Source organism: Fusarium falciforme, chromosome 3 (assembly GCF_026873545.1).
Source record: "Fusarium falciforme chromosome 3, complete sequence".
NCBI classification, from domain to species: Eukaryota; Fungi; Ascomycota; class Sordariomycetes; order Hypocreales; family Nectriaceae; genus Fusarium; species Fusarium falciforme.
In genome coordinates, this window is record NC_070546.1 from 4,032,872 (window position 1) to 4,046,513 (window position 13,642).

Genomic DNA, 13,642 nt, shown 5'->3' on the forward strand with positions numbered 1-13,642 from the left:
ATTAACAATACGCTAAACGACACAATTGGGTATCCCGTAATGTAGTACAAGTAGCTTCCCGCCATGCGTTCCCTATTATCACAGAACAAGAAAAAAAAAAAAACGAAAACTCCAAAGAAAAAGGGTGTGGTGGTGGTGGTGGTGGTGGTGGTGGTGGTGGCGCATTAGATGCGGTTCGTGAGGGCGATGCCGGGGGAGGCTGGTCGCTCGAGGTCGAGGCGGTGCATGTGCACCTCGAGGCCGCTGATCGAGGTGTGGCGCTTGTGTCGGGGCGTCTTCTTGGTGATGCTCATCTTGCGGGGACGTCCGTTCTTCTCGGCCATGGAGGGCTTGTCGTCCATTCCAACGGAAGAGACGGAAGAGGTCGAGGAGTGGGTGCTCGCGTAGGAGGAAGCTCGCGAGATGGACGAGTGGATGGATGAGCGAGAGGAAGCAGCCGTCTGGGGTCGGTCAGCGAGATCGGAGAGGATCTCCTGGGGAGTTCGCGGCTTGTCCGAAACCATGCCCAGGCATCGCTGCCACCAGTTCTTGTCGTGCTCGGGATCCGAGAACTCAACCATGTCGGCGAGAGCCTCTTCGGCGCGCTCGGCCTGGTCCTCGTCGAGGTTGAGGGCGCCGTGCTCCGAGGCCAGCTCGAGGAGTGCGGCGGCGTCGCATGCGTCGCGGCGCTTGCTGGCGTCGTTCTCGTGGAGACCGCAGGCGTCCATCTTGAAGACGATGAGGTCCTGGAGAGACGTGTAGGGCAGGGTCGCCTCGCCGGTGACGTCGCGGACGCGCCGGGCAGACGCCGGGAGGTACGGGCAGAGCCAGTCGGGGATGAGCTTGACCTCGATCTCCCAGCCAGAGGTGTGGCGGTAGAAGACGGCGCCTGACTTTTCGATGAGGGGCGTGATGGGGTGGCCGACAATCTCCTTGCGGACGCGACCGGGAGAGGAGGACTTGCTGATGACTAGGTCGATGCTCTGAGAGAATGTCAGTGAGTGTTGATAGTGTCTGAGTGAGACATGAACGTACAGCAGGGCGGCCATGGTTTGGCAGATACTTGGTGACGGCCAGGTCACCGATGATGGCCAGACGCGTGTTCTCAAGGCCGGGAATGTCGGCGATGAGACGCACCACGTATAGAGCAGCCTGCTCCAGCTGGGCGAAGGTCAGTAGTGGAGCCATGTCTGGACTACTAGTTGAGAAGACTACTAAAGGACTTCGCCCGCGTGGATAGGTGGTCGTGTGCCTTCTGATGAAGATGCAGAGCCCAGCCGCAAGGGGGGACAGGGCTGTCTCGCCATATATACGCAGTTCTACATCGAGGACGGGCCACAACAACAACAACAACAGAAACCTGTCAAACAAATTTGACCGCGGGGTGCATCAAGGGTACCTAAACTGTGCCCAATGGCACTCTTGGCAGGGGTGTCTTCCAATGGGAGGGCCAGAGACGGGCGAGGTAATCTTAAAATCTCAGGGTCATCCCAGCTTGGACCCTGGATGCTTTGGCAGGTTGGGTCTCAACAGCCGGAACCCAATTGTGGCTGGAATGGATCCGATGACGTTTGAAGAGAATCAGTTTCAAGTTTGTTTTCCTTGATTTTATATGTCTGAGCTTTTGACTCGGTTCGTATGAAGATGGAGCTATCAGCATTGACCCTATTCCTCCGTATCTACATCTGTTGCCCATCTCGAGAACTGGAATGGGTGAGGTTGCTTACGACAAAATAAGATTACTTGGTGGCACAGACAAAAATTTTCACAAGGGTCCTTTTTTGTTTCGTGTGGTAGTGGTCTCGACGCTGGCCTTTCTTTTTCTCTCCCATACTTTCCGTTTTCTTTTCTTTAAAAAATTTTAATGTCCCTTTTTCTTTTCGTCGAGTCAAACGTGTTTTATTTATTTTCGGGGCGAAATGTTGCTTTTTTGGCGGCGAAACGGATGACTAGCATTATTTGTGGCGATTGATTCAGCACAGCCGAATAAGCACGAGACTGATTACTCCGTAAGAAAGCCTGGAATGGATCTGGAAGATCATGTGCATCTGGAGCTGTATCTGACAGTCTTGTTCTGAAATGCAGCGTTTCGCAACAACGACTGGAATGCTGCCCTTGTTGTGTTTTACACCAGGTACCCTTGACTGTTGCTGTGATGAAACCCGGGAACTGCGAGATGTAGATTGGCGCTTGAATTTCCCCTGAGTGAATCTGGGATGGTCCTTGCATTCCTCACATGCAGAGTCATTGTTGGATATTGGATGTGCGCCCAGCAGGCTGCGAGATTCTCCGGCTCCTCGGTAAGTATTGCTTTTGCATGTGAGTGCGCTTGAGTAGAGCCGAGGGATGAGATACTCTCTGCTCTTCTTTTTTTTCTTTTGTAGCAGTGGCATTCAAGTGATAGAGATCCTTTGATTGAACAGGTGTCGTGAGGGGTGCCCATCCTGCAGATAACAGCCCGTCAAGCCGGGTCATAGCTTTATTCCTCCAAACTCCACGTCACGTCATTCAAGGTGGAGAAAGTGATTAATCCTTCCAGAAGAATGGAAGCCTGACGGGACCCATCGTGACTCCGTCCGAGCCGGCCGTGTCTTGTCGGCCTGGCCCCTCTGCGGGTACCACACGGCTCGACGCCGTTTTTTTTTTCTTTCTTTGTGGAGGTCTCTTTTTTTGGTGCTCGACCTTGTAGGGCTTAAGGGCTTTAGTTTGGTGGATGGTCCGTGTCAAAGAAAAGTAGTTGATGGACGGGCATCGATCTGAATAGGGACGGCACAATGCTTGGTGCTCGAGACTAAACACTCCGTACTTACTCTGGACTCGAGTATCAAGTGCCTTTGGCAAGCTAAGGAGTTTCTTTCAAGCGGTTACACAATGCAAATCTATGGTTTTTAATAGTTTTGTTCAATGCCTTTATTCCTTGGTACATTATTAACTTAATCACTGTGATCCTATTTAGCCACCCGTTAAAGCTTAGACGTAGGGGAGGAGGAATCACTTCTGAACAGAGGGGAACAGAGTTGAAAGCGAAGTCACGAGATTGAGCTTCTTTGTTCTGCTACTTTGCTTTAATTCGGATCTGGCGGCATCTTTCAAAGCTGTCTACTCTCATCATTTCTCTGCTCAGTTTAAAGTTGTTTACTTGTGATTCGAAGAGTTGTCTCTTTTGCGGCTTTGTTTGAAGTCTCGCACTATTATTCGACTCTGTTCTAGCGACTCCTGACCATGTTTTTCGCCGACCGACAAAGACCCTATTTCCAGGCGACTCGAAGCCTCGACAAGCTCGAATCTCATTTCTACCACGCAGACTGTGAGATTGAGCTAAATTCCGACGCAGACTCCTCATCCGAGAGCGATTTTGAAAGAGACATAGTTGATGAGGTAGAGAGCGACACTGATGATGAGTCTGTGTTTGACTTGCCGTTGGACTTTCGACATGCGCATCGACCACCGGGGCTCGAGAAGCGGAGAATAACTACACTCATTGCCGCTTCGTCTATTATGTTTGCATTTCTTTATTCGTCTTGTTGGGTTCTGGGTAAGCTTGTTGAGCTTGGTGTTGCTTTTGGACCATCATTCGCCATTTCATCGACATCTGGCCCCGTCGACATGAAGGTTTGATACGATCTTCGGGGTAGCGAGAATAGGCGAACGAAGCTGATGTATGGACACCGAAAAGTTGAGATGGCGTCAAGGGAGCTTTGTTTTGTACATCGAGCACGCTGTTCCAGGCGAATGGTAGAGCTGGTGACTTGGAGTTTGAGGAGCTTGTTGGACCTCCTGGGCTATTGAAACACGCGAAATATTCGGAGAAGTTCTGTCAACTTGATAGTATGGTCTGGATTGGATTTAATTTTAGCGATACGCCTGTATAATATTACCACCGGTTTGGTATCAATGTTCACGTTTCCTACATCCCCAAGGCCAGGCGCTCCTGAAGTCCCCCCACGCCCAAGTTACTCCCAATCCAAGGCAGACTCTCCATGTGAAGTAAACTCTGTGGATCTAGGTCGAAAATCCTTCGTACCTCAACAGTAGGTCGCGGGCTGGTCAGAAGTAGCTTGAGCGGGGGTATTCCGCCACGGCTACCATCGTCGACTAGGCTGACTAGGCTCAATATCACGCTCGCCAAGTCATCTAGGTAATCATCTGTCTCGTAGAGGTTGACACTGTCGATGATGCAGACAACCGGTGTTCTAGGTGGTATTTGCCCGATGAGATGGGTAAAGAGACTGCATAGAGATTCAACGCTTCTAAGATCCATGTTCTGGATAAACATCTGAGAATCAGGTTGAAAGTACTGCCCTGGGAACTGACGGAGTAGTTGAGCGATGAGGGAACGCATCATGGCAGCACCACCATGATGTTCATCCCAAGCGAGGTGACGACCGCAGAAGAATACGAGGCTGATGTAACGACCAGATTCTCTGAATGTGTGTGCAAGAACGGCGCAGAGTGTAGAGAAAGGGGATACATCTCCTGCCGTTCTAAAGTCGCCATGAACGAGAAGCTTGGAGGAGTTCGGAGTGCCGAGCCAGTTGCGGAATAGCTGCGTTGTGACCACTTGCTGAGCTCGACCCTGGTCTTGATGAAACATTTCTTCTGCTCGAGATGCCATGTGTTGCAAGTCTGTTTCGTCAAAGTTGGGGATCCCAAGACGAGACCACAGTTCTCGGCGTGTGAGTTCTGGCATTTGGATAGACTGAGGAGTCACAGGTCTTGAAGGGACGGGTGAATATGTCTGCCAGTTTCCTAGAGACTGTAAGCAGAGAAAGAGTCGGTGGGGATAGTTGGACATACTCTCCCTATCGCTTAGGATGGATAGGACGCAGTTAAACATGTCCTGCATCCAGAGCACTCCTGCAGTCTGAGCTTGCTGTTCGCGGAGAATTGCGCCGAGACCCATGTTTGTGACCGTGTTTCTCTGCATGATTGTTGAAAGGTCTCTGAACATGCGGTCGTTGTCTTTATTCACAGTTAGTCTTGGCCTTCGAGTTGATGTTATGTACTTACCGCCCATCATGCGGTGATCAAAGGACATTCGGGCCTGGTTCTCTAATTCACTACAGCAGCTCTTCATCTCTGTCAGGCTCTTGACGAGGATTGCTTGGTACTGTGGGCCTGTGAGGATTGCGACGCCGGCTCGCTTGGCTGTTGTATATCATTAGTCAGATTCTTGAACACCCAGAGACTTTCTTCACCTTGTATGCTGGTGTAAAACTTGATAGAGTTCTCGATGGCCTTGAATATTGCTAGAACGAGATTGGTCGAGGCTTTGACAATGTTCGCGTCTTTCGGGTACGACTGAAGATACATATCCATCTTGGCAAACGAGTCTGGCAAGTCTTCAAGGCTCGAGTTCACTTCCTGTCGGACCTGTGATGCTTTGCTATAGGCCTTGGGGCCAGTCAGTCTTGGGGTAGGTATATGAATCTGTAAAGCGTGCTCACATCTACCATGAGGTTGATGACACCAACGATGGGAGTTGCAATCTCAGAGTTTGGGACCAACTTCGTTGCTTGCTGTGCGATAACGTGGTGGTCATCCATGAGGCTTCGAACTTTCCGCCTAACCTTGCCGACGTTCTGTGACCCTGTCTCAAAGTCATAAACTTGACGGGCCTTTTCCAACTTGGCCTCTACATCTTGCCATTTGGTCAAGTGTCGTATGCCCCATTCTTCACTATACTTGGACTGAATCGGAGTCTCGTTGCTCAAGAGTTCCATGGCGCTAGGAAATATCTCATCCCAGAATTTCATGTCGGCCAAAGGAGCTGGCGCTGGCCGAGGCTGGGTGGGAGGTGAGGCATCAGGGACCATCAGGCTCTGCGACGGAGCCGGGATAAGCGCGACAAACTGGCCTTGGCTGGCATCGTAACGGACCCTTCGGACATCGAAAGCCTCATGGTACTCTGGTAGTCGGTTCTCGATAAAGTCGACTGCTGGGGTGTGGAGTCTGAATGTTGGATGTGGTGATGTGTCTCTTGGGGGGATCTGGTAGGACATGGCTGCTACCAAGGTGGAGGAGTCGGTTTGCAGATTGGTTCTGAGGACCTTGAGATAATTGTCAGTCTGAAGAGAGGAGGAATGCTGATGGATATTCAGCTTTGGGGGCCAGACTGGGGTCATGTGGATATCACCACCACTATATCCAATAGCCTCAACGGCGATAACCGCCTGAATGCAAGACGAGTCACAACGGCCCCCAACTGTAAGAAACTGGAGCTCCGTCGTTGCCTAGAACTTGGTTGCATTGACTAGGGTACTTGCAGTAGCTGATGGCCTGAAACGGCGTAGATTGGGCTGATAGCTCGTTGATTTGCCCATAAACGACCTTTGAGGCTGATCCTCGCAGGGGCGGGGGAGTCTCGGACGTGGGCAATATCCCTCATTTGTTGCTCATATATTCAGGCAAGGCGCGCATCTGCAGAGTTTACAGCAAATACAATGGCGATGGTTACAACTCAAGTCATGACTCCTCCAGCTGAGGATGGTCAAATTCCTGTATCGGACTTGACCTCAGACAAAGTCAACGGCCATGTCGATCCACAGAAGGAAATGAACGACCTTACTACGGAAAACACAGTGCAGCCGCTCGGCGACGGAGATAAGGAACATGGCTTCGGACAACTCCAAGAGCGGTTCGCCGCCATGGAAGCCAAGCTCAAGCTCATCGACAGCATCGTTGACCTCCGCCAAACATTCGAGAGGCTCGATCGGCCTGAGCAAGAGGTGTCGAAGGATGGTGTCGCGATCGAGTCAATGACGATGAATGAGCTGTCGATCCATCACGAGGCACACCTCGACTTTTACTGGGACGCCATGTGGTTCATGAAGAGGGCCAGGGACTCGCACGACTCTCTCTTGAAAGTCAAGAAGGCTATGAAGGAGAAGCGAGATGCAGAGTTGTTGGCAAAGTCTAAGAGCTTGACCGAGAAGGAACCGGAGGCGTCGAGGAAATTGAGCGTTGGGGCATTTCTCAAGGGGGAGAAGGCCAAGGTCGTCCGGGTCGATTGGCTCGTATTCATTGCAAGCAAGGGGGAGCTTGAAAGCTCCATTCTGACCCCGATCGAGGTCATATCCTCGGAGCCAGAGCCCCAAACGATCCTTCAGCTCCCGGTGAATCGCACAGGAGGATCAGTCAAGGCAAAGTCCTCTGGCCATCGCGTTGTGGATAGCGACAAAGACCAAGAGTCCGCTGGCGAACGGCCTCTGCCTGAGAGAATCAAGATTCACTCGGGCCCCCTGGTGGCCATCTTCTGCCGCGTCATGGACAAGAAGGAATGGAGTGTTGCCAAGGACAAGTCGATGGTGTTTCTGCGGCCATACCGGCAGTTGGTTTATCACGAGACCAAGCTGAGGGAGTATCTTGCGGATCTGGAGAAGCAGTTTGAGGGCTACGATGGAACGGAACCGCTTCCTGAAGCATCAGAGGAACAGGGGGAGAGCGATAAAGAAGCAAAGGAGTCTGAAGAAGCTTCGAAGCCCACTTTTGGGGAGGAGCCTGAGGGAAAGAAAGACGATGATCAACTGGAGAAGCCGAATGGCTCCGTTGAGGAGCCGCAAAACACAAACAAGACTGATTCTCAAGACAACCAAGAAGAGGAGAAGGGCAAAGATGGCGATAATAAAGAAGAAGAAGAAAAGGATGAAAAACACAACACCATCACTGGACTACTTCACCTCCGGTGCTTGATGGACTTTTTCGACAAGAACATCAAGGCAAAGCTCGATCACATCAGCAGCCCTGACTACACTCACGTCTCATTCCACGACATCTGGCACCTCTTCAAACCTGGAGACAGGGTCGTCGATCAGACTGAGAAACAGGCCTACGTCATCCTACGCGTGCAGACGCCGCGACACAAGGTTGAGGAGCCCTGGCTGCGCTGGTACAAGAAGCCCACGAACAAGAATGACAGCGACAGTGAAGATGAAGGAGATAATGACGAGGGGGAGGATCCCGTCATGCTTCACTGCGTCTATATCGACTTTGACGGCAAGCAGTTTGGACCTGTCTCGAAAAAGTTCAAGATTCCCCAGTTTGGAGAACTCAAGGATATCAGGTCACTTCCTGTGTATCCTTTCCGACATGCCAAGAACAAGCATCTTCAAGAGGACTTTATCAAGCGTGGGAAGATGCTTCTCGACGTGGCCAAGTTTAAACCTATGTACTACATGGGTCTCACGCTGGACACGCGAGATGAGATTGACAGTCAAGTGGTTGTGGATTTCAACGAGGCGTTAGCTGACGAGAAGAGACGAAAGAAGTGGGAGCCCACAATTGGACCCGTTGGTACAGCTCCGGATGATAGGGATGATGAACCCTGTATGGCGTCTTGTTGTGATGGACAGGCTGTACATGACGGCGAGTATATTGACTCGACTTTGACTGAGAACTATGTCAGAAGCCTCATCCCGAAGACTTCTCTGCGGGCACCGTCTTTGTTGCTGTCTCCTAGACCGTTGGAAGATCTGGGCGGCGTGGAAGGGCTCACTGAAGAGGAGTTGGTAGTCATGACATATCGAGTATTCGGCTTTGTGCTGCGAAGTCGAAAATGGGGTGAGTCGCGCAACTTTCTTAGTTGTATTGCACTAACACAAGTTGGCAGCTCAACTCGACCTCACGTTTCTCCGATACGAAAACGCCGACGCGAGGAGCGTGTCGATCAACGCGTTTGAGCGGCTCGAGTTGCCGGCGGGTCATAGAGAGATGGTCAAGTCTCTTGTGATTCAGCACTTTCGGTCGAGACAGACGGCGTTTACGAAGGATGAGCAGACTGACTTGATCAAGGGGAAGGGTAAGATATTGCTACGCGGTTTCGGTGTAGTACTGCTTACTGATGCATCTTAGGTAAGGGACTTATCATGCTGTTGCATGGAGCACCTGGAGTTGGAAAGACGACGACTGCCGGTGCGTATCCTCCCCGTGGAAGGTCTTCTTGGAGCCCACCTTACTAAACACAACTTGTAGAGGGTATTGCTGAACTGTTCAAGAAGCCTCTGTTTCAAATAACTTGCGGTGGGTTTGGCCTCGTTATGCCTTGACAACTATTCTAACCTATTAGGCGATCTTGGAACCACTGCCCGCGAGGTCGAGGAGGAGCTTGAGAAGAACTTTGCCCTGGCCAGTCGATGGGGTTGTATCTTGCTTCTGGACGAGGCTGATGTCTTCCTATCTGCTCGAGAACGCATGGACTTTAAGCGAAACGGCTTGGTTGCTGGTGAGTTGAAAGGCCTCCCTCGATTAGTGACTTCCCTGATAGCGTGGTCTAGTGTTCCTCCGAGTTCTGGAGTACTATACCGGTATTCTGTTTCTAACCACTAACCGTATCGGCGACTTTGACGAAGCCTTTGCATCTCGAGTACATATGAGTCTGTACTACCCAGAGCTCGACGAAGAAAAGACACTCAAGGTCTTTGAACTTAACCTCGACCTCATCCGAGATCGATTCAAGAAGCAGGGTAGAGAAATCATCTTTGACGCGTCCTCAATTGAGGACTTTGCGAAGCAGCACTTTACGCAGCACAAGTACAGTCGTTGGAACGGTCGCCAGATCCGCAACCTGTGTCAGACGGCCCTCGCGTTGGCAGAGTTTGACGCTCAAGGAGGTGAGCTCGACGCTGAGACTGACAGGAGTATTCCTGTAAGTCTGCAGTTGAAGCACTTCAAGACTGTGCAGGCTGCGTATCTAAGCTTCGGGGAGTATCTGGGTGATATTCGCGGGACGAAGGGCGATCGCAGGGCAATTGACTATGGGCTGCGGGCGAGACAGGATACGCCGTATCAGACAAAGTCTAGTCGGTTTGCGCAAAAAGCGGAGGAGATGAGTTCTCATGAGTGGCATGGACATGCCACGACGATGTCTTCCGATGCTTCGCATTATCGGGTGGCTTCTCAAGGGGATCCGTTTCAGCCTTTGAACCAAGGCCACATGCAGCCAAACCAAAGCATGGGCGTATCTCCGCAAGGATACCGACAGTATCAGCAGCCGCAGCAACAACAGATGGCGCCGATGGGCAACATGGGCTTCGGCATGTCCGGACAACCGGGACAAAGCCAGACGGACCCTCGCATGATGCAGAACCAGCAGTCGGATGGACAGTACATGCGGTACCAACAAAACAGTCAAGGTTACCAGCAGAACAACCAGAGTGTTCCTCGGAATACCAACGTTAACTTTCAGGGGTCGCCTATTCCTCAGAATAGCTTCCAGAGCCAGCCGGAGCAGGGGTACGGGGGTGTTTCTGTTCATCAGGTCATGGGATCACAGGTGCAGGTCCCATCAATTTCTATGAGAGAGTCTTCTTCGCAGGGCTTTGTGTCTGGATCTCAGACGGGACAGGATATGTTTAATGAGCAGAATCATAGACAGTTTGTCGGGAATGAGGGGGGTCGCATGTAAACGGGATGACCAGGGAGTGCGTAACTCGGTGGATACATTGGCACTGACAAACCGGGGAAGTTAAATTAGTTTTTGTAGTGTTTCTTTGTTCTGCAATAGATAACTCGGGGGTAGGAGCAGCACTTTTGTCCTCCCATAGTACGAACCCGGCATGAAGACAAAGCCGTGCCTTGGCGTAACGACATGCAGCTTGAGCATTTGTTCATGTTTTCTTCTCGGGTGCACAATTCATGTCTATAACCTGAGCAAGATTCAAAGCATTCTAAACGGATTTACGGATGATGGCTTCGCTTTCCTGGACGGGCTGTTCCGACATCCCAACCCAGTCGTTGGTACGGACATGAGCAGGACTACTGACACCAAGTATCGAACATGAACGGAATTACAGGCTTCGAGCCACATTTTGCAGTTAAGACAGTTTGAAAGAGAACTACAAATAGATCTTCTAATGTCGTAAATTCTCAAATTCTTGCTCTCATCGTCATCACGCCTTGACACCAACAAGCCTCGACTCACCACTTCTCATACACCACAACGTTCAGCAACTTACAACATGGCGCAAGACCAAGCCAAGATTGTCATTGAGACTGATGATCACGAGATCATTGGCTACGCGAGTCAACCGCCCCCTGAGGGGTCAGTCCCAAACCACTTGGACCAGGACTACGTCTTCAAGAGCGCGATGGAAACCGCAACGCGCCTTGACGAGTTAATCGTAAAGGTCAACAACCGAGTTCACAAGCCCATCAGGGGCGCCGAGTGGCTATCGACGGACGCTAAAGACCTCTGTGATAGGCTCGTCGAGGCTAAGAAGCCCGTTATCGAGCTAGTCGACCGGATCAGAAGGGATGGACCACCCATCCGAGAAGAGGATAACAGCATGTATTTGGAACTTTTTGGTTATTGGAATGTCATTGATCCTCTTATTTCAGAGGCTGACAAGTTTTTGGGGCACTAAGCTGGGACAGGAGAGTTTAGGCGCTTTGTTGGTGTGACATAGGATAAGGCGTTATAAGGGAGAGATTTATTTATACAGGTAGATCTGAATTCATATTTAGCGTTTTGGTGTTATACACATGGCACTCCGCGTGAAATGTGATAATGCCGCTGATTCGAAAGAAGAGGTGTAGGTAGAGAGTACCTAACTTGGTAGATTTATTGAAATAGATGATGGGGGAAAACTTGAGCCTATACACGCAGGCACGAATGATTTATCCTGCCACCTCTAGATAGGGCCGTGCTATTCCAGGTTGTTTCTTTGGGACGCCCGGTTGTCAATGTTGTTGATGTAGTAATACTTACCCAGAGATGGAGAGCCGGGCATCGCCATAAATAGCATGGTTATTCCCCTCTTTTTCTGGACTGTTTCTTTGTTCTGAGTCAGTTCTATAGCGTGAGAATTGACGGGAAGGGCAATTCATTGGTACCTTGACAGTACGGAACCGTGACCACGACAAAGACATATTGACGTTAGGTACTGATAAGGATCCTGGGCAGTTGTTCACACTTTTGTCTCAGGGCACATCCCACATTGGTCAACTGAATCGATTTCTGGCCTCAAGGGAGTATCGGATGGTTGCATCAATTTTCTATATGAGATGTTCTGGTACCATGGCACCGTCGTTCTCACACAGAACAGTTGAGTTCTTATGATGATTACAAGAACAAGCCCTCTGGGAGACGTCATGGATACCAACAATAAAGAGTTGAATTATACGATTCAAGTCCCCGTTTAATTTTTAGACTGCACCTCTTATAGATAAATAGGTCATTTCATCCTTTGCATTTTCTACCTCTCACTCTTCTCAGCACCATCCCGGGACTTCAATTACTTCATATTTTAACACTCTTGATTCTCCGTAGCCTCCAAGATGCACAATCACCAGACGACCACCCACAAGGAGACCGAGGATGGCGAGGCCATTGGCCACGCCACCAAACCGCTGGAGAACCTTGACCAGGCTGATCAGCCCGTATCACCTGACGAGAAGGTGATCGAGGAGAGAATGCAGCAAGGCAGGGAATCCATCATTGAGACTGTGATGAAAGCAGTTCAAGAAATTGACGACCGCATCTTCAAGATCAACGAGCGAATCAACAAGCACATCCCTGGAGCCCAGTGGCTGTCGACCGACGCCGAGGATATCCGCGATAGGCTCGTCGAGACCAAGAAGCCGATCGCCCAGATGCTCAAGAACATGACGGAGCCCGAGTCGAATATCGAAGGGGATGAAGTCATCTTGCTCGTCAGATTCTGGGGGTTCTTGGCCCAAAGTCAAAATATCTGTCTAGAAGCAGATAGATTCTTGGGCAAGTAAGTCTAGATGATTGAGATAGGGGAGTTTATGTACTTTGTTGGTGTGAAGTAAGTCAAGGAGTTATTATGGCTCAATTGCAATTGATAACTGGATCAAGTAACTAATGTTTGGCGTTTGGAGTTTTGTTCATAGTGCTCGTGATGAAATGTGATAATGTTGTTGATTCGAAAGAAGATGCCTGCTGAGGTAGACAATGAGGGAACGAAAGCCGCTCCGTATGTGAAACTAACCTGTTCCTCACAAAGAGTACATTAATTTCAAACCTTTCTATTAGGTTGAATTATTTTTAGGTCACGTAGACAATATCTGTCGCTTGCGTGGATCGAGGTAGCTTCAACCGAGACGACAGCTCCTTGAAGGAGTGCAGCGCGTTCCCGGGGTAGACTATGATGTACTGCACTGGTCATGTAAGAAGGCTGGGGTGCTCCTCGTTCTTACTCTGGGTCGACTCTCCTCCAAAATAGTTTACATAGAGATTCTTGAAAGGAGTAAACAACATATATCGCACATCAACCATTTGGGCGGATATTACACATCAAGCGAAGCTTCTGCCATACCCCCATTGTCAAGTTATTTAACCTCATGACATACCCAAAGGCAGATCGAGGCGCCCAGCAAGGGAAACACAGCTATAAACACAGTTAAGCCATTATGCCTAATGTCTTTCAACGCAACAGTTAATATCAAACATGCTTTACAAATTCTTCCTCAACACTCTGCCTCAGCGAACCTTATTCATCAAGAACACGTCGACAGCCTACAATCATAAAAGCGGCCTGCTCTTCATTCTGAATATCTATCCATTTGCTCAGTTATCCCATAAAGGGTCGAGCTTCAACTATAACAAAGAACACAAGACTCTATTCTGGCAATGGCAACTCGCCATCACCAACAACAGGAACGGTACAACAGGCGTTGTCACAGCCGTCGGAGCATTCAATCT

At 50.1% G+C, this 13,642-nt stretch overlaps 4 protein-coding genes and 1 pseudogene across 5 annotated transcripts, besides 1 other annotated feature; 3 read left to right on the forward strand and 2 right to left on the reverse strand.

Annotated features, from left to right (window-relative positions):
- Positions 1–164: 164 nt before the first annotated feature.
- On the reverse strand, positions 165–1,167 carry NCS54_00449100 (Hypothetical protein; the record flags this gene model as incomplete). Its single annotated transcript, XM_053150024.1, has 2 exons — positions 165–962; positions 1,015–1,167. 2 exons carry the CDS (start codon positions 1,165–1,167, stop codon positions 165–167), a joined length of 951 nt encoding a protein of 316 aa, XP_053005999.1.
- A 2,836-nt stretch (positions 1,168–4,003) lies between these two features.
- Positions 4,004–5,981, reverse strand: NCS54_00449200 (annotated as a pseudogene). Its single transcript has 5 exons — positions 5,427–5,981; positions 5,178–5,373; positions 4,990–5,127; positions 4,777–4,941; positions 4,004–4,728 (listed from the first exon to the last, which is right to left on the reverse strand).
- Positions 4,004–5,981: a sequence feature.
- Positions 5,982–6,422: 441 nt separating this feature from the next.
- NCS54_00449300 (AAA domain-containing protein) lies at positions 6,423–10,381 on the forward strand (the record flags this gene model as incomplete). The annotated part of the gene is made up of 6 exons (XM_053150025.1): positions 6,423–8,538; positions 8,588–8,776; positions 8,830–8,889; positions 8,950–8,997; positions 9,044–9,199; positions 9,252–10,381. The coding sequence occupies 6 exons, from the start codon at positions 6,423–6,425 to the stop codon at positions 10,379–10,381; spliced, it is 3,699 nt and encodes a 1,232-aa protein (XP_053006000.1).
- A 553-nt stretch (positions 10,382–10,934) lies between these two features.
- On the forward strand, positions 10,935–11,339 carry NCS54_00449400 (Hypothetical protein; the record flags this gene model as incomplete). Its single annotated transcript, XM_053150026.1, has 1 exon — positions 10,935–11,339. One exon carries the CDS (start codon positions 10,935–10,937, stop codon positions 11,337–11,339), a length of 405 nt encoding a protein of 134 aa, XP_053006001.1.
- Positions 11,340–12,252: 913 nt separating this feature from the next.
- On the forward strand, positions 12,253–12,699 carry NCS54_00449500 (Hypothetical protein; the record flags this gene model as incomplete). Its single annotated transcript, XM_053150027.1, has 1 exon — positions 12,253–12,699. The coding sequence occupies one exon, from the start codon at positions 12,253–12,255 to the stop codon at positions 12,697–12,699; it is 447 nt and encodes a 148-aa protein (XP_053006002.1).
- Positions 12,700–13,642: the final 943 nt, after the last annotated feature.